This window comes from Oreochromis niloticus, linkage group LG19 (assembly GCF_001858045.2).
Source record: "Oreochromis niloticus isolate F11D_XX linkage group LG19, O_niloticus_UMD_NMBU, whole genome shotgun sequence".
Lineage (NCBI taxonomy): Eukaryota > Metazoa > Chordata > Actinopteri > Cichliformes > Cichlidae > Oreochromis > Oreochromis niloticus.
In genome coordinates, this window is record NC_031983.2 from 8,492,873 (window position 1) to 8,515,257 (window position 22,385).

At 42.3% G+C, this 22,385-nt stretch overlaps 3 protein-coding genes across 4 annotated transcripts in view; 2 read left to right on the forward strand and 1 right to left on the reverse strand.

The window, feature by feature from the left end:
* The first annotated feature begins 732 nt into the window (after positions 1-732).
* LOC100711753 (sodium-dependent lysophosphatidylcholine symporter 1-B) lies at positions 733-12,133 on the forward strand. Its single transcript, XM_013272947.3, has 14 exons — positions 733-1,012; positions 2,494-2,622; positions 3,326-3,450; positions 6,066-6,189; positions 6,302-6,380; positions 6,468-6,619; positions 6,718-6,808; positions 7,226-7,344; positions 7,471-7,554; positions 9,375-9,458; positions 9,636-9,748; positions 9,850-9,993; positions 10,159-10,335; positions 10,495-12,133. The coding sequence occupies exons 1-14, from the start codon at positions 929-931 to the stop codon at positions 10,547-10,549; spliced, it is 1,560 nt and encodes a 519-aa protein (XP_013128401.1). The 5' UTR covers positions 733-928; the 3' UTR covers positions 10,550-12,133.
* Positions 12,134-12,582: 449 nt separating this feature from the next.
* si:ch211-67f13.7 (uncharacterized) lies at positions 12,583-15,621 on the forward strand. The gene is made up of 8 exons (XM_005453349.4): positions 12,583-13,152; positions 13,234-13,346; positions 13,432-13,538; positions 13,627-13,801; positions 13,979-14,093; positions 14,168-14,247; positions 14,334-14,422; positions 14,903-15,621. Exons 1-8 carry the CDS (start codon positions 12,685-12,687, stop codon positions 15,532-15,534), a joined length of 1,779 nt encoding a protein of 592 aa, XP_005453406.1. The 5' UTR covers positions 12,583-12,684; the 3' UTR covers positions 15,535-15,621.
* A 1,209-nt stretch (positions 15,622-16,830) lies between these two features.
* LOC100708168 (uncharacterized protein KIAA1522) overlaps positions 16,831-22,385 on the reverse strand; it is a 41,823-nt gene continuing 36,268 nt past the window's right edge. For both annotated transcript variants that reach the window (XM_005453347.4, XM_025900793.1), the window contains exons 6-8: positions 22,240-22,350; positions 18,265-22,101; positions 16,831-17,651 (exon numbers count right to left, since the gene is read on the reverse strand). In XM_005453347.4, coding sequence (XP_005453404.1) covers positions 17,596-17,651; positions 18,265-22,101; positions 22,240-22,350 — 4,004 coding nt within the window. In that variant the 3' untranslated portion in view covers positions 16,831-17,595. The remainder of the gene's footprint in view (positions 17,652-18,264; positions 22,102-22,239; positions 22,351-22,385) is intronic.

Genomic DNA, 22,385 nt, shown 5'->3' on the forward strand with positions numbered 1-22,385 from the left:
TTTATGACCACAGTGTATCCATCTTCTGATGGTTGCTTCCCGGAGGATAACGCCCCATGTCACAAAGTCCAAATCATGTCAAACTGGTTTCTTGATCATGACAATGAGTTCACTGTACTCAAATGACTCCCATTATCACCAGATCTCAACCCAATAGAGCACATTTGGCATGTAGTGAAACAGGACATTTATGCCATCCTATTTCTGGTGCGCCTTTTGTCTCTTACACAAAGCTAAGTTGATATTATTACACTCATTTTTCAAGGGAACTTTAATACATAGTAGGTGTCACCAGATCTCAGTCCAATAGAGCGCCTGGGGGATTGGGTGAAATGGGATTCAGAACATGAATGTGCACCAAACAAATCCGCAGCAACTGTGTGAAAGTTTCATGCGTCTTAGCAGCTCTGAAGGCAAACGTGGGTCCACACCTTTACTAAGATATGCCTAATAAAATGTCCAGTGAGTGTATAGTTACTATTTTATGAAATTAAATGATATTAATTAGCGCAAAGAAAAGGTTAAAAAGTTGGTGATATTGCTGATGCATTCCTGTTAGCTGCATCGTTATTAGGTAGAGTAAAGGTTCTTCAATCGCCACTGAAGCTGGAATTTTTTACTGATTTTCTAACACAAAGAAAACTTCTTAAAAGACCCAGCGGACTAAACTTTTAGTAGTTATTGAAGGTCACGAACAGGGAGGGAAAAAAAGGAAAAAATGGTGGAACATCCGATTGTGACGTGAACCTGACGTAGTCCACATAGTAGAATGAATGAGGTGGCCGAAAGCAGCACGAGCGCTCTGACTCAGAAACACCCGGAGCTCTGGCCAACACGGCGATGCTGTGAACTCGTTTCATTCTTCTTACACTAAGGAATATATTTATATTTTACAATATCGGAAAATAACATCAACTAGAACAAGATAATGGCACGAGGAGAGGGCGCCGAGCAGTACGCGGCGACTTTACTGTCAGTCAAACCGCTCAAAGCGGACATCAAGACGGTGAAGGTAAGAGCAACATTTCACCGGCACGTTTGATTTTTAAGAGGGGTGTTAAAATGAACAGGATTTATGTGCCCACCGCGCCCACTTAAAAAGAAAAATCAGGTGCGTTAAAGGCCGCCTAAATTTAAAGTAGCGTTTGATAAAATGCGGTCGTTACTTCCTTTCTTCCCAAAAACCTCACACCCTGCCTTGTTCTGTGCCCTTTCCTGCCCTCAAGGTTTGAATTTCGCCCGGTCCACGTTTATCTGTCCTCCAGCTCTCGTGATGCTGGCATACCGGTTTTAAAGGGACCAAACACCTTAACTGAAGTCGGCGTTTTCTCTCTGTCACATTCAAAAATAGCAACACAGTGCTGGCAGATGTGGAGAAACGTGGCGTGATCCTGTTTTTAGAGCCACGACTTCTGAGCCTTATTTGGTTTAAGTGGCTGAAATTAAGTCCCTATATTTAACGATGAACGCTTTAAATTTCCCCCCCAAAATGGTTTAATAGCTTCCATATCGTTCAACAGTGGCGGTATCTTTGCGCAAGAAAATACACGGCAGGTTGCATTTCAAGCATCAGTGTCTTCTCTGTGATCATTTACATGAATGTGATATAGATTTGAAGTTTAACAAAACTCCTGTGAAACATTAGCCCCAAAGCTGCTCATCGTTAGTAACCTTGATGTGCATTTAAATTCATTGTCTTTCGGTTTTTAGACTGCTGATGAAAAATTAGCGATGTATATGGCACCATGGTTCAAACTGTAAATTATACTGGTGGTTTTCTTTGAATCCAAAGGCACTGATTTTCAGTCCAGTCCTCTTGTACTCTGGGAAAGGCTGTGGAGATCTTTCTTTAAACCACATTAAAGGTTATGCAGGCTGCTGGTCTTTATTTAGCATCAGTATTATTTTTAGTCTTGCATCACTGTAATTCCAGACATGCACTCTGTGGAACGTGACCACAGAGAGAATATTGTGTGTGCCTGTTGATAAGTTTGCAATTTGCGTCCTTCGAGAGGTGATTCTGCTTCTGTGTCTGTGATGGTTGTAAATCAGGGTGTGTAATCCCCCCTTTGCTGACATCACAACGCTTGAGAAAGGGTATTGGCTACCGCTGATAGGCTCTAGTCTGTCTGGAGGCTGTTGGCTACTCAGCATAAAATGTCACACTACCTCTAACATACCATTGCTGGAGCCAATGACTGTGCTGGGGTGATGTAGTGATGTGGTTTCACCGAGCATGAACTACAGTAACCTCATAGTTCCGCGTTGCAACACAAAGTTTGATACAGTGATGGGTGGAGGGATTTGAATCAGAGGGATGAATTAAAGACTGAAGGCAGAAATGGAGCCAATGATAACGTGTTAACCCACTGTCTACATAATTACACCTTAATTGATAGCTTCCCAGTGGAATTAGAGTTTACCCATGTTTAATGTCTGATGCACTAACATCACTGCATTTCCCCTCTGTCCTCCCGTGTTCTTCTCTTCCAGCTGAAGACCCAGAGAAATCGTCTGTCTGTGTTCAGTAAACTGTGCTATGCCTTTGGTGGGGCTCCCTACCAGATCACAGGCACCGCTCTTGGCTTCTTCCTCCAAATCTACTTGCTCGATGTGGCACAGGTAATTGCCAAGCGCTGGGCAAAAATAACAAAAGGTTGAAATCACACACTTCTGTCTCCTTTATAAAGTTGCACCAACTGTGAAGATTCTGGGCTGATGCCAGTATTTAAAATAAAAAAAATTTTAAACATTTGTGTGACGAAAACTGAGTGAACTTCATTTCTTAAAAAAGTTCTTCATCACAACGTTTATTTAATATTAAAAATCAATGTGACACAGCAGCTAAATGTCAGACACTGACATCAATAAATTTCAGTTGTTTGCAGAACACACACAGGTTACAAACGCAGGGGTCAAAGTGTGCGCTGTGTGTGTGTGTGTGTGTGTGCGCTCTTCTCAGCCTCATATCAGCTAAACTGTCTCCGGTCAAGTGTATTAACCCGGACTCCCCCCTGTTTGCTTTGTTACCAAATTAGCAAATTAGACTTTTTCCTGCTGTACGCAGTAGGAACTGAAAAAGGCCATTCAGCTCAGAGGATGAGATCATTAGAGGGGCTTTGAATGCTGCTTTGTTATAAAAGAAGTGACAGTGTTGTGTATTTTAATTCTGTTGTACTCTCAGCAGCTACTGAGTCTGCTGTCACAGCTCTTTTGAGCCACTCTCCAGAAGAGCCATATGAGGTAGTCCTTGGCATCCTCACTGTTTTGGTCTCAAAGCTAACACGCTTTTTTTTTTTTTTTTTTTTCCCTCCTTCCCCTCTAGCTGGACCCCTTCTATGCCTCCATCATCCTGTTTGTGGGAAGGGCCTGGGATGCGATCACAGACCCTACAGTGGGTTTCCTGGTGAGCCGGAGTAGATCCACCCGCATTGGCCGCATGATGCCGTGGTAGGTATCTGTATGTTGAATGATAATAAGATAATGCTGCGATTTTAGTAAGGGGCAGGGCAAATGCTCTGGCAACAACAGGAAAGAAAAAAAAAAGCAGCTCAGGATCAGTAGCCATGGCAACAAGTTTGAAGAAGCAACTAAGGAGGAATAAATGGTAAGAGTGCAATAATGCAGTCTAAATATGTATCATTTAAATTGCAAGTATCAGACATTCCTACCAAATGCAGGCTGAAGCACCCACTGAAACCAGCCAGCTGAAAAGTAGGAGCAGGGCTACCATCGTCAGCTGCGGTCCTAGTTTGGATCGAGCCTTGAGACGAGATCCTTTTAGGGAAGCAGTTATAGGACTGATACAGTAGCAAGCAGGACAGCTAGTCAGCCAATAGGGAAAATAAAAGATGGGACTGGGCTAGCTGGTTAACATCAACTGAGCTTTAAGAGTGAGGGAGTCAGACAGGAAAAAAAACTAAAATGAGCTGCAAGATATTCTTAAGTGACTTATGTGAATCACAGGGATGGATCAGGTCATAACAGTGGTTGTGAGAATTATTATTAGTGTAAGTCTTCTTGCTGACAAAGACTTTAACCAGGGTTTCAAAAAGTCCGGCTTACTTAACATTAACTCTGAGCGCATGTCTCCCCGGACCAAACTGAGTTTGACAGGCCTGTAGGGGAGTGACACTTGGCTCGGTGAGAAATTTGTTGCAGCAGCTGGAAGAGTTTCTCTTCCTGCAACCTTGCAAGTACAAAAGGTCCTTGTAGCTGAACACACGCTGTACTTTTCCATCCCTGTAAAACATTTGCAAAACTCAAATAGATGAAAATGCCTGAAACCATTTTTGCATTCTTAACAAACCAGTTTAGTTACCAGCATCGTCTCCCATGCTTTAGTTGTTGCACTGCTGCTTATGTTTCAGTCTAGATATGTCTTTGCTATCTGCTGTGTGTTTGGTTCACTGTGACATAGCTGGCAACTTGTCAAGGGTATCCCTGCCTAAAGAAGGGCGACCTTTACTTTCTTCTCACAGTGAAACATGGTGCAGCTTTTTTGGCAATGTCAGAACCGTATCTGGTTACAAAAATCTCTCGAGGCCATGATATAATCTGCAGAGGAGCAGAGCTAAATATTTTTACAAGCTTTTTTTTTCCCCTCACATGATACCTCAGCCATATCTGGAGTGTAGTGACTGAAAAAGCCAGCTGTGCACGAGCTGTAATGTTGTAGCTGGGAGGAAGTGAGGGGGAGGGGGAAGTTACTGGCTTAAGCTGTGATTGGTCCAACCCACAACACACCATCAGCTTCAAACCAATATGGGTGTGTTCTCCTTTGTGTGAGTATGATTTCCCGGAGTGTACAAGTGTAAAGAGGTTACTTCAGGTCAAAAAGCATGCTGGGTTAAAATAATGAGGCTACTTTAAAGAAAAATAGCAACATGTACATAAAAGGGACATCCTCCAGATAAAAATACAGAGATTTGTTAGGTTCTTACTTCTTTTTTCTGTCTGTACTGGAAATGTTGTACATAAAGAGGCAGGCAGCCAGACTGGCAGGAGGCTACATTTCTCATTTTACTTATTATCTTTGCTCAATGAGTTTTTTTTAGAAGTAGATTTTGTTTCTTTTAGAAAGAGGGGAAAAAAAGAGTGTGATCATGTGTCTGCGACTTTCACTGCTGTGCCAGTGAACCAGCAACCTGTCCTCAGTGAGCGAAAATGGAAATTATTAGTACTCATTAACCTAAATTCGCTCGGACGTTAAAAGGTATCAGGAGTTTTCTTATTTTCCATGTGAGTCACATGGGTGAAAGGGGAGCAAGGGGATTTCATATGACCATGTGTGAATGTCACGTTAGTGTTCTGGAGCTTGGGAAGAGTCAGGTTTTAACTCTCATGTGTGACGGCTCAGAAACAAGCCTGAGGAAGAAATAGCTGTTTAAATATATGCGGCCATTTGACAAAATGTTTCATGATTATGCAGTCAGGTGCAACCCTGTAAGCCTTCACCTCCCTGTTTGGCCTCTAAAAGGTCACATTTTATTCACATGTGAATAAAAGCTGCAGTTTTCCTCAAATTATGTGATTACTTTCAGCAAGAAAAATGTAGTTTCCTTTTAGCCCCCAAAAGCTGCCTTGTAATGGTTGTCTTAACAAGTAAAACTGTTTGATTTCCCCATTTAAAAACTGAGGCTTTAACTGCACAGTCTGTAGTAACGCTGGTTTCTGTGACTGAGGTCAGGTAGAGGGCACAGCGGAAGAGAAGGATGCTGAGGCCGAGTGGGGTGAGAATGATGTGGGTCCAAGCAGCTATCGCCTCCTTGTGCAGCGCTGGCTGAGCCGTTTCTCCACACACAACATCTAACAAGGCAGGATTAGGGGGATTATTCACAAAGCATAAAAGAAAGAGTTGAAAAGAACTGACTGCAAGGGAGGGACATAAAAAGGAGGGGTTGAGCTACAGTAACAGTGGAGAAAATTCATTAGACACACCCTTAAAGCAACAGAGTTAAACAGTGGGTTTTATGTGTTTGCCTTAAATACAAAAGAAAATAAAACAAAGATAAGAAGGAAATGCTCAGTCTTTTAACAACCTGTGTCCACTCATCTCTTCTCAGGATCATTTTCTCCACCCCGTTTGCAGTGCTCACTTACCTCCTGATCTGGTACGTGCCTCCATTTGAAGAGGGGAAGGTCATTTGGTATCTGGTCTTTTACTGCCTTTTCCAGTCAATGCAGACGGTTAGTACCACATGTTGATACCGTGTTTTTTTTTTTGTTTTGTTTTGTTTTTCATTTGCTTTTTGTCCACTGACGTGCACTCGTCTAATGTTGCGGTCTCATACATTTGCAGTGCTTCCATGTGCCATATTCAGCCCTCACCATGTTCATCAGCAGGGACCAGAAAGAGCGAGACTCTGCGACAGCCTACAGTACGACATCACCTTGTGCAAATAAACTGATTTCACTGGTGTTTTGTTATTAGTGTGCTGACCGTCAGTTCTTGTGTTTGCTCTCAGGGATGATGGTGGAGGTGCTGGGCACAGTGCTGGGCACTGCAATCCAGGGGCAGATAATAGGTGGCAATTCCAATTGTCCCACTGAGTCTGATGCGCCTTACAGCACAAACTCATCCAGTGTCAACACCACTATAGTCTCATTGGATCAGACGGTGAGTCTATTGATGGTTTTTTTTTTTTTTGTACTGTGTCAAATAAAAGATGATTATTTTTGGTCCAAGCTAAGGGTCGTGTATTTTTTTGTCCTCAGAAACAAGCTTACTTGGTTGCTTCAGGGGTCATATGCATCATCTATGTCCTGTGTGCTGCAATCTTGTTTTTTGGTGTGAAGGAGCAAAAAGGTATGAATCCTTTCCAACATTTAAAGCAAGATAATGAGTCAATTTGGCTTCAAGACAGACTTGAATCATGAATCTGACAACTTGACATGTGAATTGATGTAAAAAAAGAAAAAACAATTCTGACTCAGTTTGTGTCCAGTTTAATCATGCGCATGCAAAACTGTATATTAGTAACAGTGACAGGAGTAATTCTTTAACTGTTAAACTTTTCTTAGCGCCTCTGGTCAGTTCCTCTTGGCCTTCTCAATCTGTGTTCAAAAAGATAAAGATGTGGTGGCCAGATTGTAGCAAGTGCTGCAAAATACCCAGTAGAAAAATACCACATTGTCTCACCACAAAAGCTTGTGTGTGTTGTATTCTTAGATGCAGATTTTCAGCTGTCTCATTTGTTGTCTTCTCCTTTATGTTGGATTCTAGAAACCGGGCGGGACAAGTCGGAGCCACTCACCTTTGCTCAGGGCCTGCGGTTGGTCATGTGTCACGGGCCGTATATCAAACTGGTCATCGGCTTCCTCTTCACCTCTCTTGCTTTCATGGTAACGCTACATTTGATTTATGCATTTTTTTAATTTATTTTTTTGTGAATTTTCAGAGGTCACATTGACAGGATTTTTTTTTTTTATTACAGTAATTTGGTTTATAATTGCTTCTGTCTTTTACAGCTGCTGGAGGGAAACTTTGCACTTTTTATCACCTACGCTCTCGGCCACAGGAAGGACTTTCAGAATATCCTTCTTGTCATCATGGTGAGTGTTTGTATTTTTACTACGTGTGCTCTTCTCGTAAAAACCCTCATCAGGGTAGGTTTAGAGTACATCAACACCACGTCTGCAGACAAATCTTGCTGCTTGCTGTAAACTGTTTAGGGGATATTTCAGTTTCTAGTCTTAGGCGCTTCCTCACGTGATGAAGAAGCATGCTACGGAGGCCTGAGAGGGCAGATTTCAGGATGAGAGGAGGTGTCGTACTGTTGGGAATCGGTCTCCCACTCGCTCACTCTCTGAGTTACGCTCGATCAAGGGCACAGAATGGAGCTTTTGTTGCCCTGGCAACCCTTCACTGACACCATGGGAACAGCCACCATTGTTAACGCCCTCCTCTCACTGCTTTCTGCTCTGCTGCATTTTTCTATGATTAGGAGTGGGAAATACTTGGACACCGTGTATCACATTTGGAGAGTTTAGAGCAGAGAGTCAAAGTCTGAGAATTCGTGGGCTTCTGGCCTTTCATCTACTGCTTGTTTTTGTTTGGTAATTTAACGCTGGTTGACCAGTTTTGGCCTAGAGGTCAAAGGTTTTCTGCGCCCCTGCAGGGTTTGGTTAAAAGCCAATGAAAGCTTATCGTGACCTTATCCCCTGACCTCCTCTGGTGGTCATTTTAATTTTTCCACTTTCCACATTTCCCACAGTCCTCAGTGAAGCCCAGTTAGTAGTATGAATAGTTTCTGTAGAAAATATTTTTCTATTTTGTAATTTTTTGTTCATGAATTTCATTTGATTTATTTAAAATATCACAAATTACATAATTGATCATCCAAGAAAGTCCATCATACAGAGTTAGAGTTAGTCTGCATTATCAAATTCCTAACTTTCCAACTAGTGTTTGGATTAAACTCATTTTAATGTATAAAACACAGGATAGGAAAACTTGGAGCACTAGATGGTGCCTCAATATGGGAGATTTAGAAGTTAACGCTAACAAGCTTGGCTAGCAAGTTACATATAGTGTATAGATTGTATTTATGAATCTAACAGATATGTATTAATTGATGTATAAAAAAATAAAATCTGTCCACCCACCATGAAGGGGGAAACTAGGTGTTTAATTTGTACCATTCTGTAAACATGTTTATTTCTGCTGTAAAGTTAGGCTTTTAAGTGGCTTTTGGAATCAGCCTCATGTGGCTACTAAAGGAACTGCAGTTTTTGGCATTTTATTTCTGGCTTCATTTTTTTACTCCCAGACATTTCCACTGTGTCCCCAATGATTATGTAAGCAGACATTGTTTTTCTCCATTTGCATCAGAACTGCATATTTCACATAGTAACAAGTTACAAAAATATTCACTTGTATAAAAAAATGCAGAGAACAAGATATGACTGACGCCAAGTAGATACCAGCTATAATTTCCGCAACGATAAGTCTCAAGGTTTCCTCACACACTGGAAAAGTCCAGTTGGTTTGGCAATTTGTTTGCAACAAGGTCTGTGTGTGCAGATTAAATTCTGATTAAAAAGAAACTATGTGGTTAACAGTTTAGTATGTTGTCCAACAATGCCGTTGCTACAAGTCTGCTATGCATAGTCTACTTTGTGTTCTGTGTTTTGTTCTTTGGGGACAAAGTGAATGAAACATATTTGCAAGCACAGCAGGAAAAAAAGCCCATATGTTAAATTAATTTTTTTTTTAAATTGCCCCTTGGCTGATAAACACGCTTCAGCTACATGATATTGATGAAAGAAAATTCTACAGTCATAGCTTAGTCATCATTTAACTCAGAGTATATGTTCTTTTCGTGCTCTCTTCTGAGCTTGTATAACTAAATTCTTTATCATTATTTCTTCAGCTCTCTGGGGCTCTAACCATCCCTTGGTGGCAGTGGTTTCTAACCCGGTTCGGGAAAAAGAAAGCAGCTTACTTTGGCATCTCGGTGAGTAGCAGATGTTATGGAGTGTAGATGAGTGAAGCTATAGCTCACTCTATGCTCTATTTGGACTCATTCAGTCTGCAAGATAAAAAAAAAAGTCTTCAATAAATCTTGATCGTAAACTTTATTTGTTTGATTTTTTTTATGAGACCTCTGACGTCTTTCTCCCTCTCGCTACAGTGGGCAGTGCCCTTCATGATCCTGATCGTCTCTGTCAAAAGCAACCTGATCGTTTCTTACTTGGTCTCAGTGGCAGCAGGTGTGAGTGTAGCAGCAGCCTTCCTCCTGCCCTGGTAAGCACAAGTTTATCCACAGAAATCATCCTTGGATCCTTTTGCGGATGTGGGTTTTCTTTTGTGTTGTTGAGCTTCTGTCTGGATGTTTGATCTTTCAGGTCGATGCTTCCTGATGTAGTGGATGACTTCAAAGTTCAAAATCCAGACATCCGCGGTCATGAAGCCCTCTTCTACTCCTTCTATGTGTTCTTTATCAAGTTTGCCTCTGGGGTCTCCCTGGGTATCTCTACCCTCAGTTTGAAGTAAGTTTACTGACCTGATTTTTAATCGGTGTTTCAATCATATTAATGTTTTCATCCTTAAAACTAAGGAGCTTATCATTCCAGTAGTCCTGGGGACAACAATACTTAATTCTTCAGCTGACCATATTGCTCAATTTTTCTCCCCCTGTGTACATTTTTTCACAGATTTGCCGGCTATGTGACCGGGGAGTGCTCACAACCCGAGGCGGTCAGTATGACCCTGAAGGTGCTGGTCTCTCCCGTGCCCGTGGTTCTTATTGCCGTGGGACTGTTGATACTGAAGACTTACCCCATAGATGAGGAAAGGAGGCAAGGCAACCGAAAACTACTGCAGGCAATGTTGTAAGTGAGGAGTGAAAAACACACACAATTTACTATTGATCCTTCTTCTGTGTCCCATCAGGATCTGTGCATTGTATGAAAACTTGAACTGTTAACCAGTTCTAGCCCACTCTGCTTCTGTGTTTGTGACTCTGGCTGTTCTCCTCTCCTTTTAAACAGCGACTCTGAAACGGATTCTGAATCTGAACCCTCAGATCATGGGAGCAGCGTCTAGAGGCTGAGCCAGCCACCTCTGCTGCTTTACATGTTTGCACAGGCTGTGAAGAGACCACCTGGACTAACAGGGGAGGGACCACAAACCACCCACTGCTGACTAGTGATCGTCATCATGTCTGCGGGTTCCTCCGCAGTGACTTGCACAGGTTTACGTCACCCTCTAGTGTCCACACTGAGTATTTTTTTTTTTCCATCCAGCTGTGTCCCAGTGAACAGGTTAATGAAAACTCCAGAGAATACACAAGATCCAAATCTACATAGTGTAGGATTGTTATGTTATGCCGACCTCCCAGGTTAGATTCTGTTACTTATATATTTTTTTTGTTTTGTTTTGTTTTGTTGAGATTTTCTTTCATCATTTAGCTTAAATGCCACATAGAGATCTCTCTGTATTATAATCTACAGCGACAGCTGAAAATAAATCAAACCACTTCTTTGTTCAAACAAAGCTCACACACATTTTGGTTAGCATTTGGCAGCTTTTCATAAACGATCGACAAAGCCTCTTGGGAGCTCTAGTCTTGGTTTCCAAAGATGTTTGACTTTATTGTTTACTGAGACGTTCCTATTTATAGCCTTCCGTTTTGTCACTCCTCCCATGTGATTGCACTACATCATGAAAGCTTTGTGAGAAAGTGTGCTTAGCAGTACCGTTTGCAAGGTATTAACGTGCTGGTTTACACTATGAGACCATCACTCGTACACACTGTTACATTTTGATGTTTTGATGACGTGTCTTAGCTGTTTTCCACTCAGAGTGTCCTCTGAAAGAAATGTACAGTATCAGCCCTTATTATGAAGGGTGTGCCAGCACTATTCCAGTAAATGGAGTTGTATGGAGATTTGCTACACTCTCTCCTTTTTGTTGTTTGTTTGTTTTCATATAGCACATTTCAAAAAGTGTACTTGAATTTTCTAAAGGAGAAACGGCAGTACAACATGATGTACTTGTATATAGGTTATGTGAATCATTGCCTTACAAACACATGTCTTACAACTGGTTTCAGATATCTCTGATTTTCTGAACTCAAATTATTTTTATGCCGATCTCCGTCGGGTTTAATAGACTTTTTTGAAGTGCTTATAAAGCAAAGTCAACTGTTCTGGGAGTTCTTTTTTTATTTACCATGTGACATCCCAAAATCAAAAATGTGTTATTTAACTATTTATGGAAACTACCTAAGGGACTATAATTTTCTTATGCAGGCATGTGTTTAAGAATAATTTATTACCAATGGCTGAATGACTTGAGTCTTGTGGAAGGAAAAAAAATGTAAATGTTGGCTTTGTTTGTTTTTTCCTTTTGTCTTAGAAAAGTAAAAGTTGCAGTCATGTGACTGATTTAAAAGAATACAATAAAAAAAAAAACAGCAGCCCTATAGCAGATGCTTTCATTAACTAATATGCAGATGACTTGATTTCACCTCAAATGATGCTATGAAAAAGGAACCGTTTTCATTTGGGGCCTTCAAAACTGCACTGAATCAGCAGAATAGAGTAGATTACATCTGCCCTCTGTATTTATATATGCTGCTGTATGTGTATATGTGTAAATACTTTTTCCAACTATGTTTATGAAGAGCAATGTATATAAACCACTGAGGAGTCAAATCGTGTTCATATTTTTGATTTTAAACCTGTGAATAAACTTTGTCAAAGCAGAGGAAAAAACAGTTTTGGTTTCTTTGATGCATCCTTATAACACTTTGTTATACATTAAACCAGTTAGATGTAAGCCATGCATTAACATTAAGGTAGTGTAAGTTGGTATAAAACAACTTCCTTCAGTGAGAGAGTCATTTATTAATTCATTTGTTTGGGGGGGGATTTTCTAAAAAAAAAAAAATACCATAAAGTTCACACTTTTTTTTTTTTTTTTTACCTTGAGGTTAGTTTGAGTCAATCGCTCTTTTTTTTAATGATTAACATTTTTTTTTTTTACATAAGAAATATGAGTAAGAATCAGTAAAACTACCACTGATTTCTTTTAGGGGCTTAAATCGACCTAATAGTTCTGGCTCTCTCCCTGCAGGGTGCTGGTTCATCGTCTCTAATTGCTTTCAGCCGTGACGGGGACGTTTTTACGCGCGCATTAAAAGAGAAGGAGTGGTGGACAGCTGTCCGTCTGTTGCGATGAAAACAAAGTGGTATTCCATTATTTTGTGGAGCGTTTTATCACTTGGCCTTCTAAGCTCTGCGGTGGACACGTATGAATCTCCGCTTAAGAGAAGGAAAGTGGTTTTCAAACTTCCATTAGCTAAATACAGAGAATCCAACCGGAGGCTACCTGCCGGCACACCTCCAGAGCCTCAGCGGGGTTACCGAGGGTCCTATTCCGCTTCAGCACCTGTGACACTTGGACCCATACGACCAGGGAAACCCGAGCTAAAGATCCAGTCAGACTTTGCTTACCTCCCGGATGTCTCTGTAACCTGCTCCACATCTGACTTTGTCGTCAGGATCAAACCAGCTTTCTACGGTCTGGGCGCAGAAGCAGAGGAACTGCTGTTAGGAAGCAGCTGTAAAAGCAACGGGCTTCTTAGACCATACGGCGACCTTCTTTTCTCGTATCCCCTGACCGCCTGTGATGGCGTGCGTGAGGTAAGCTGTGGGTGTTGCTCCCTCCCTCCCTCTCGCTGCATCTTTCATCTTGCATTCACACTTTCTGACCTTTCCCGACAGATGCCCCACGGATATCTGGTTTATAAATTCGTGCTCCATTATGAGCCGTCGCCAAAACGATTCCCAAGCAGAGCGCACCGGGTGGATGTAGATATTGAATGCCGCTACCCAAGGTTAGGCATGTTGGTTTGCTTTACGCAGAAGGTGTCTGAACACTGGGTTAGTGTTGAAAGCTTCCAAATCTTCTGCCCTCCACAGGAACCATCATGTGCACCAACTGGCTGTCCAACCAACATGGGAAACAGTTGTTTTCCGTAAAAGGCTGAAAAGTCGTCGCACGGACTACCAGATTACCCTGATGGATGGTATGGGTGTCTGCATTATGCAGTAGAACAGACTTTGGCAGATGCTAAACAGCTGGTTGGTTGTGTTTCACATTCAACTGTTTTGTAGATTCATGGAGTAGACCGGTCACCACTCGGGTCTACCAGCTTGGGCAAAAGGTTCATATCCAGGTTTCTGCTCCTCATCTACCTGCCGGAGGAAAACTCTACATACGTAGCTGCTATGTAGCTCCATCTAGTGGCTCTAAATCGTCCCCGAAATACTCCATCATAGACAACTTTGGGTATGTAGTGTGGATAGAGTGACCTGATCAAATTGGATGTGGAGCAAAAGAGTGAATCTGTGACGAATGTGAGATTCATAAATAAAGCAGGATTTTAAAAAGTCCCCTTAACTGTAAAAAGCTACATATTTAAATTCTTGGGTTTTTACTCCATATTGTTGTCATTGATATTTGCAGCTGTATGCTGGACAGCAAGGGAGACCTGGGGGCCTCTGAGTTTGTTTCCCGGACAGACAGGACCGTGAGACTTTCCATGCTGGCTTTTCAGTTTACTGCTGATCCAAACACTGAGGTGAGAGTAGAACATCTATGATTCTCTCAGTTAACACAGCTAAGCACTGCGGCATAATCCCGTTTCTGTTTTAGGTCAGTATTCACTGCAGGTTATTTGTCACATCAGAGGATCCAAGTCCTGTGTACAAATCCTGCACGTACAGGGGCAACAGGTGAGGATTAATAGGATGCTATATCAACAGAACTGTAGATTTCCCAGCTGTTTCCAGGGGGACTGTTAATACATATGCTATAACAGGTGGAGGGCGCTTACTGGTGATGACTCCATATGTGAATGTTGCGAGTCCCGGTGTGTGACTCCTAAGCCCCGGAGGGCTATAATGAAAGGTCTGTAACAATCTCATTATTTTATAAATTAAATAAATTTATTTAGTTTTGTTACATTAATTCATAATTAATAATGGAATAAGGAAGGAACCAACCCTACCTGGGAACAAAAAAGCTTGTCAAACAAATGTCCAATTATCTTGGAGTCTCTCAAATGGATGGGGACTATGTATTAAAAAAAAAGCTTTAATTCCTAACCAGCTGATACAATACTTTTGTTAAACGATTAAAATTAAATCTGAAACTGTACAATTAAATTTTTTTTTATATATACATGTATTTAAAACCCCACTATGATGGTGTAACAAGGTAAAATTACAAATGTGTCATTGTCCAAATAAATGTATGGAGTTAACTGTGTATTTAAATATGGAATATACAGTTATAGAAACATTTAAAACATCAAATTGTACATGAACATCAAATCTGTTAGTCAGTTAAGAAATTAAAATGAGTTTGTTTTTTGTCTTTTATTTTAAGGTTCTGCCAGCAGTGGGTCATTGCTGGTGTCGGATCAGTCGTACACAGTAAAGGACCAGTTTCTACCACTCAGCCTCCCTCAGGACAGCATAAGAAAACAGAGGACCACAAATCGTTACAGTGATGAGAAGCACCGCCGTGACAAGATTTTGGGGAAAGCAGTAAAGTATAATGATGGTGAAGAAGAAAGTGGACCTGCATTTGGAGCGATGACAGGACTTGATTTAGATGAGTTTGGTTTTGGGGAGAGGGTCTTAAAGGGCAAGTGGAATGAATCTGAGGTGAAGCATTTAGATAAATTGAGGGAGGAGGGGTCACCGTATGAAAAAGAGGATTCAGATGAGAGAAGTGAAAATGAAGTTAATGACATAGAGCAAGCGATTGATCTGAATCAGAAGGAAAGTGAAATGATTAGTCACAGGGTGCAGCTGGAGCATTCGCCACTGTCGGAGATTGATGTACAGCCACCTGATTCTAGAGATGAGGGAGGAAACGGGACACATGGAGGAAAGGAGGTGGAGGTTGAGGAGAAGGGGTTGATGATGTCACACGAGGTGCAGTGGAAGAACGACAGCAGGCTAGCTGATGCAGAAGATGGCGAGGAGATGACGTGGTATTTTTTTTGGAGGTAGTGTTTGATCAGTGAATCAAGTATACCGCCTTAAGACTGCAGTGCTGCATAGTCTGACTCATTTCAATAAAATGTGAAAATGAAATCACCTGACTTTTGTGATTCATGACTTCACGCAACAAACTTTGTTTCATTTAAAAACAGTTTCCATTCTATGAACGTACACTGCACTGAAAAATGAAAGGAGCACTTCTTAGAGTACAGCATCAGGTCAGTTAAAGTTCTGGGATACTCAAGTTAACTGAGTAGCAGAGAGGCTCAGCTGCTTTGAAATTAATAGCAGGTTAACTAGAGGGGCAACAATGAGACAAACTCCAAAATGGGGGTAGTTTTACATGTGGAGGCCACTGACATTTTTTTTTTTTTCCCCCCTCCTCTTTATTGTCTTCTTGTTTCACTAGTTTTGTTTGTGACTAGGCTCTGTGTCACTACTGGTACCATGAGGAAATACCTGGGTCCTATAGAGGATGCACAGGATGTCCAACTCCTCCAGGATAGCACATATTGATGTGCTATTGCCAGGTTTGCTGTGTCTCCCAGCACAGTGATGCCATAGGTCCTTAACCAATCAGCCTATCAGCAGTACCATTAGCTGCACCTCTACAGGCTAGGCAACAGTACCCTGACTGAAACAGTGGGTCCATCGGTGATGACGCGCATACAAACCAAGTATCCATTATGAGTTGCTGCAATGAAATTTTGGCAAAATGGACCAGCCTGCTGCATCATTTTCACTGTGATTTTAAGCATTTCTTTGAATTCAGCCTACTGTAGTTAAATTTTCAATTCCTTTAAATGACGTGGTATCCTTTTGTTCTTATTACCCAGCACATATCAGTGTAGATATCCAGCAGCATTTTTCCCTCGGTAAGATTAGATGTTTTCAAAGTGTTCCTTTACATTTTTGTGAAGTGTAAAATCTTCAATTACTGACAATTACCAGTAGTTTGTCATTGTAGTTATTCCTGGCAATTACATGTGTATGGGTGTGGCATATAACACTGTCCCCCCCAATTAACACTAAAAATATGTTGTGAAATCAGTGAAGCCATGGGTGCAAATTACAGGAGGAGACAATAATCCAAACCCCCTCCCTACACCACCTTTTTTTAACCAGTTTAAGTGGTTAGTTTTGTATTTCATTTCCAATTTATTTCTACTTTACCATTGGACCATCCAGAGCACCAGACCCCCACCCCCCCAAAAAAACAAACAAAAACAAACCCAACAACAGGTGAGAGTGAAACAGTAGACCCTGAAGTAAAACAATGCGAAAAAAGATAGGCAACACAGTATCTTAGTTTTTCAATAAATCTTTAATTTTTCTTTATAAATGGTGATTCTTACAGTTGTCTGCAAAACCAGTTTGAAATATATTATAGTTCAATACAGAAATCCCACAGTATAAGCCATAACTGGGAAGAAAGGCATTGCCTCCATTATCTGTAACTAAAAAGCAGCAGAAAATGTGCACTATAATCATTTTAGTGTGTGATGTGTCTGTGTGTGGGATCTAAAATATAAATTTGCATGCTTGTAGAGCTACGCAGCAAACTTTATTATTATGTCATTCTTTAGCAAACATGGCAAAGAAGACTTTCTGTCTGTAGAGGCCATCCTCTAAACCTGACAGGAAAAATAACTTAAGATAATTAATAGTATTTGGAACAAATACAATTAGTGTGGAAACTCTTGGAAAATATACAGAACATAACTCTGTAGAAGAAATCCACCATTACTGGATATGTTAAATAAACATAATGCTGCTATATTTACAGATGAGTGCCCAAAAGTCCCATTGTTCCAAGTACTGACTAAAGGTTTGATTCAGCAGGACGTAAGTGGTACAATTACTATTTGACACTAGAGGGCGACAAAGACCCTCTGGTAAAGAAAATATACAACTCTTTATAAAATGCAAAATGAGCTCTTAAGAAAATTAGGACCCACACCATTAAATTCAAACAACTCCAAAACCTTTCAAAAAAAAAGCAGTTTCTGAGTGAAGCATCATCCATCCATATCCAGTTGCAGAGGTCTCCTTCAGTCTTTATAATCATGTTTATGATGACCCTTCTTCAACAGTACCAGCTGTTCCATTTGTTTTCTCTGCAGCATCTACAGTTGGAAATGTACACAGAATTAGTTTGTCTACATCCAAAAGAATTGTACAGAAAAAAATATTTTAGCTATTTAGGCAAAGTAGATGGCAGTGTTAGCTATTTGTTCCAAACTGGAAAACTATCTGAAGTACTTGATGGTTGGGCATCATAATCTCAAAACATACATTTTCCCCTGAAAAACTATTATTTGTTTAGTACACTTGGTTCACAATGAAATACCTGGTGTTGGTCTATTAAATACTTTTACTCACATTACCATCGAAGGATCTGCTGTACCTTGTGTATTGCCTACTGCTTAGCAAATGTTAGCATAGCATTTGGCTAACAAGCTATAGCATACAGTTAATATGGGAAACTGCTAATATGCTCCTTCACTAGGAAAGCAGCATGTGCAGCATTGATCGCTAAACTGAGTAAAAAGGCTCAAAATTTGCATTGTGCTTGACCCTTTTCTTTCTCTATACTGTCTTTTCTTTCTTTGTTTAGGGGGGGTTTTACACCCACTCAAGATCTTTATGTGTACAACATGCGCCACATCTGGTCACTCTTTGTTTCTACTTGTCATGTGTTGCATGCCTTTTTAAAAAATCTGGGCTGATATACATTACCTGTGATACTCTCCTGCTGTGCTTCCTGTTTTGCAGTTTGGTCCACATCTTCACTCGTCTCAACCTCGTTGCCCTTTGTTTTGGGTTTCTTTGCAACAGGTGGTGGCACCTTGGCTCCCTTATTCATTGACTCTGCTTCACTGGTCACCTTCTTCTGTACATCTTCCTTGGCCACCGGCTTGGTCTCAGTCACAACATTCCTGTTGCTCTTGGAGAAGATAAAGCTTGCAGTGCTGCTGGGTGACTTGTGAAGGTCCAGTGGTGACGTTGGAGGCTGCAAGCTGAGGCGAGATGCTGGACTTTGTTGAGATCTGGCTGCTGTCCTCATGCGGATGGCTTCCTGTAGGTTCATGGAACGGTTGGTGTTCACAGCAGAATAAGCCTTTTTCGTAGGGGAGGTGGCTATGGACAAAGATGCAGGAGGAACCACATCAGCTTGGGACTTGGGCACAGTTGGTTGTGAAGGGCCTGTTTCCAGTGGAGGAATGGGTGTAGAAGAGGTCATGATTAGAGATTTTCTGATGGGCTTCTGAGGAGCCTCACCATTAGCAGATGAGGATGGGAACTGACTGCTGCTTGTGACCTCAGCCTGTGGTTGCTGCTCTTCAGCTTTGGGGGTCTCAGGACTGCTGGTGACTGACCGCAATTTGACCATCTGCAGGAGGGAAGGGGTGACAATTGGCATAGGTTCTTCTTGCACAACTGGGGTAGAAGTCTGCTCTTGGGTTTTATTCTCTGTGCTCAAAGGAATAGGCTGCTCCTTAATGCTGGCATGCCCCTGAACTGGTAAAGGTGGAGGTACAGGAATGTTTACAGGTTCAGAAGGAGCAGGTACTTGAGTCTTTTCTGGTGAAGATGTTTCAGGTGGTGATGGTGGTGGTATTGATACTTCAGATGGAGGTGAAGGTGAGGCCTCCTTTGTTGTAAGAACATCAGTTTTGGGGGCCTCTACAGTTTGTGGAACATAAGTTTTCGGAGCTACTACCTGAGGTTGTGGGAGAAGCTCTATGGGAGGTGGAGGGGGAATATTCTGAGGGGGGATAAGAACACTGTTAGATGAAACTGTGTTAGCTTCAGGTTCAAAGGAGACATTCTCTTGTAGAAGCTCAGTCTTCTGCTCTGATGATTCTGGCTCTGATGGCAGGGGTGGTGCAGGTGGATTACTTTCTGGTGGAGCGAGCTTGCTGATGGGTTCAGTCTCTTCAGAGACGTTAGATATATTTTCTTGACAAAGAGATGTAACCTCTTCAGAGGACGGAGCAGACACCTCTTTGAGTGGCAGATGTGAGACCTCAACAACTAGAGGAGGTGAGACGACTTTAGGTGGTGAAGGAGATACTAATGTTACCAAGGTAGAGGAGATGTCTTTAACAGGTGGGGGCACATCTTGAACCACGGGTGAAGGTGGCTTTTTTGGTATTACAGGACCAAACTCTACAGGTGGTGGAGGAGAAAGTGTCAGAGATACCTTAGTTGCAGCAGGCAGAACCTCTGTAAGCGGTGGAGGGGGAGCTGTATATGGTGGGGGAGGAGGGATATTTAAGGGAGAAGGCGCTACCCCCTGAGATGTACTGGACTTCTGAAGTTCAGGCTCTGTGATCACCTTAATGTTGTCTTTTTTCACTACTGATATAACCGATGCAGTTGTGCAAGAGGAGTCACTCCTGAGGGAGGGCTTTGGTGGAACCTGAACAGGTATATTGGGTGAATCATCACCAAACAGTGGGGGTGGAGGAAGAGGAAAATCTATTTCATCTGGCCCACTGGGGCTAACTGGTGCCAGTGGTGGTGGTGGAGGGGGCCAGGAAGATTCAGGGGATACAACTTTTACTGACCTAGTGGAATTGATTTCTGCGGTCTGTCTGGGGAGGGGCTGGGAAACATGTTGCACCAGAGGAGCAGATAGCGCTGGGGAAATGTGAACTAATGAAATGGCAGGTGCTTTATCAGTGTTAGTCTTTACCTCTGTAGCTTGGCCAGTTGTTTTATTAGCTGCTTCTTCTTTTATTGCTGCAAGTCTTTCTTCTCGTCTCTCTACAGCCTTCATTAACATTCCATTCAACATATCACTTACTCTCCCTTTCTCATCTCTACCACGTCCATTCAAATCTACATTCTGAGCCAGTCTTTCATTGCTATCTTTGCAAATCTCTGCATTCAAAATCCCACTTTCTTGAACTTTCTTCAATTCTAGCACATGTAGGGATCCATTAACAGACTCTGTCGTCACTGATGGATTTTTGTGCTTTCTTTCTACTGCCAAGCTCTTAGCCGACTCCTCAGCAGCTGCAGAAGGAGACTGCCTCTGTTGTCTCCGGTCCTTCGGGTTCTTCTTTGCAATAGCATAAGTCTTGCCAGGGGCCGGGGGTCCCAGGATCAGCTCACATGAACGCAAACTATGGGACCACACCTCAGGTGGAGGAGGTGGAGGTGCATGGACTTTAGGTGGTGGAGGGATATTGAAAATTTCTATCAAGGCCTGTACAGAGGGACTGACAGTGTCTTTTGAATCAGGTTTATGTTCCTCCGTGCACTTATTATATTTAGATGACTCTGACTTAGTTGAAGAGGATCCAGCAAATAAATGTTGAAGCTTTGCTAAAATGCTGTTCTTATGCTTTGGAGATGAACCGTTAGGTTGTTTAGTGAGCTGTGGGGATGTGCCATCTTGGCTCTCCTCAAGCAGTTCTCGCTTCTCTTGTGAAGCATCTTTCGAAACCTTTTTAGCATTCTCTATTTTCATTGCCTGCAGCTGAGTTTTAAAGGGACCGACTGACGAAGAGCCCATTGAATCATCAAGGGAACTGGTGTCTGCATTGTAGCCAGGGCTGTCCAGAGTCTTGGAGGGATAAGAGTGAGATTGGTTTTGGTCACTTTCCTCACTTGGGGCTGAATTGCTGTGGAGAGACTTTTCTCCTGGCAGGACCCTAATCTCTGCCGGATAACGGGGCTGGCGCTTCATTTTACTGTGGAGGGAGTAAGAGCGGCTTGGAGGAGGAGGGGCCTTTTTTGGCTTCGTAACAGAGAGGCTACGCACAAACTGCCCGTCTTTCTTAACCTTATCTCCCCTGATGGTCACCCTGCCATTGGAGGTGGAGGCCGTGCTTATAGAAGAGTGAGCATCAACTTTGTCCTCTTTAGCAGAAGCATTGCCATTTCTCTTTTGCCTTGGGGTGCTGCTGTTGGAGATGGTTGAAGAGTCAGATACCAAGGTGTCGGACGAGTCAGAATTGCTCCAACACGACGTGTCAGACAGATTTGGAGGATTGTTGCGAGAGGCAGAGGTGATGGTGGATGATTTGGAGGAAGTGGTTCTCACTGAAGATGCTCTAGAAGAAGCACGGGACGGAGCTGGGCTGGAGAGCAGCAGGCTGCTTTTGCTGACAGTGCGGACACTGTTCCGACTACGCCCACGGCTGATCTCCACCACATCGATTGCGGGTGGCAAAATGGCATTGGGAATGATTTTGGACATGTAAGCAGCCTGGGGTGACATGGACATGACGGGGCTGGGGAGCTCCTGTTGAAGGCTGGAGGCAGTGGTCAACCAGGGTACAGCTAAAGACCGAGGCCTCTGATCATCTTCCAAGGCGGGACCCAGGCGGTGCAGCAGGGCGAGATCATCTCTATGACCAGCATGGGTAGCACCGAGCTGCTTGACATTTTTCTTGTTGAGAGGCTGGATAATGCTTATGCCTGGAACATTAATACTGGCTCCTTTTTCAGACTGTGATCCCACTTGTTGCCCATCTGTAGTTGGACTGTGATTAGTCTCGCCATTAAAAAGCTGTTCCTCATCTAACTTTGGATTCAGTGTCCAGTCAACTCTGTCCAGACCTAAAACAACAGCACAACCTTTCAGAATTAAGACATCTAGTTATGCACTGATCATCTTTCTTGGAATCTGCAACATAAACATCTTAGATACTGTAGCAGTCCTGAATAGTTCATATAGTTCAAAAAGTCACTGCATACCCAGCTCTCTCTGAACATGATGTGGGATGCCCACAACAGTCTTCCTGTGGCGTCTTCTGGTCCTGGTCTTTTCTGACTTTTTCCCAGAGTTCAAAGGTCTGAATGTTGAACCTGTAGAGCGGATAAATGTTTGGCCACATGTCATC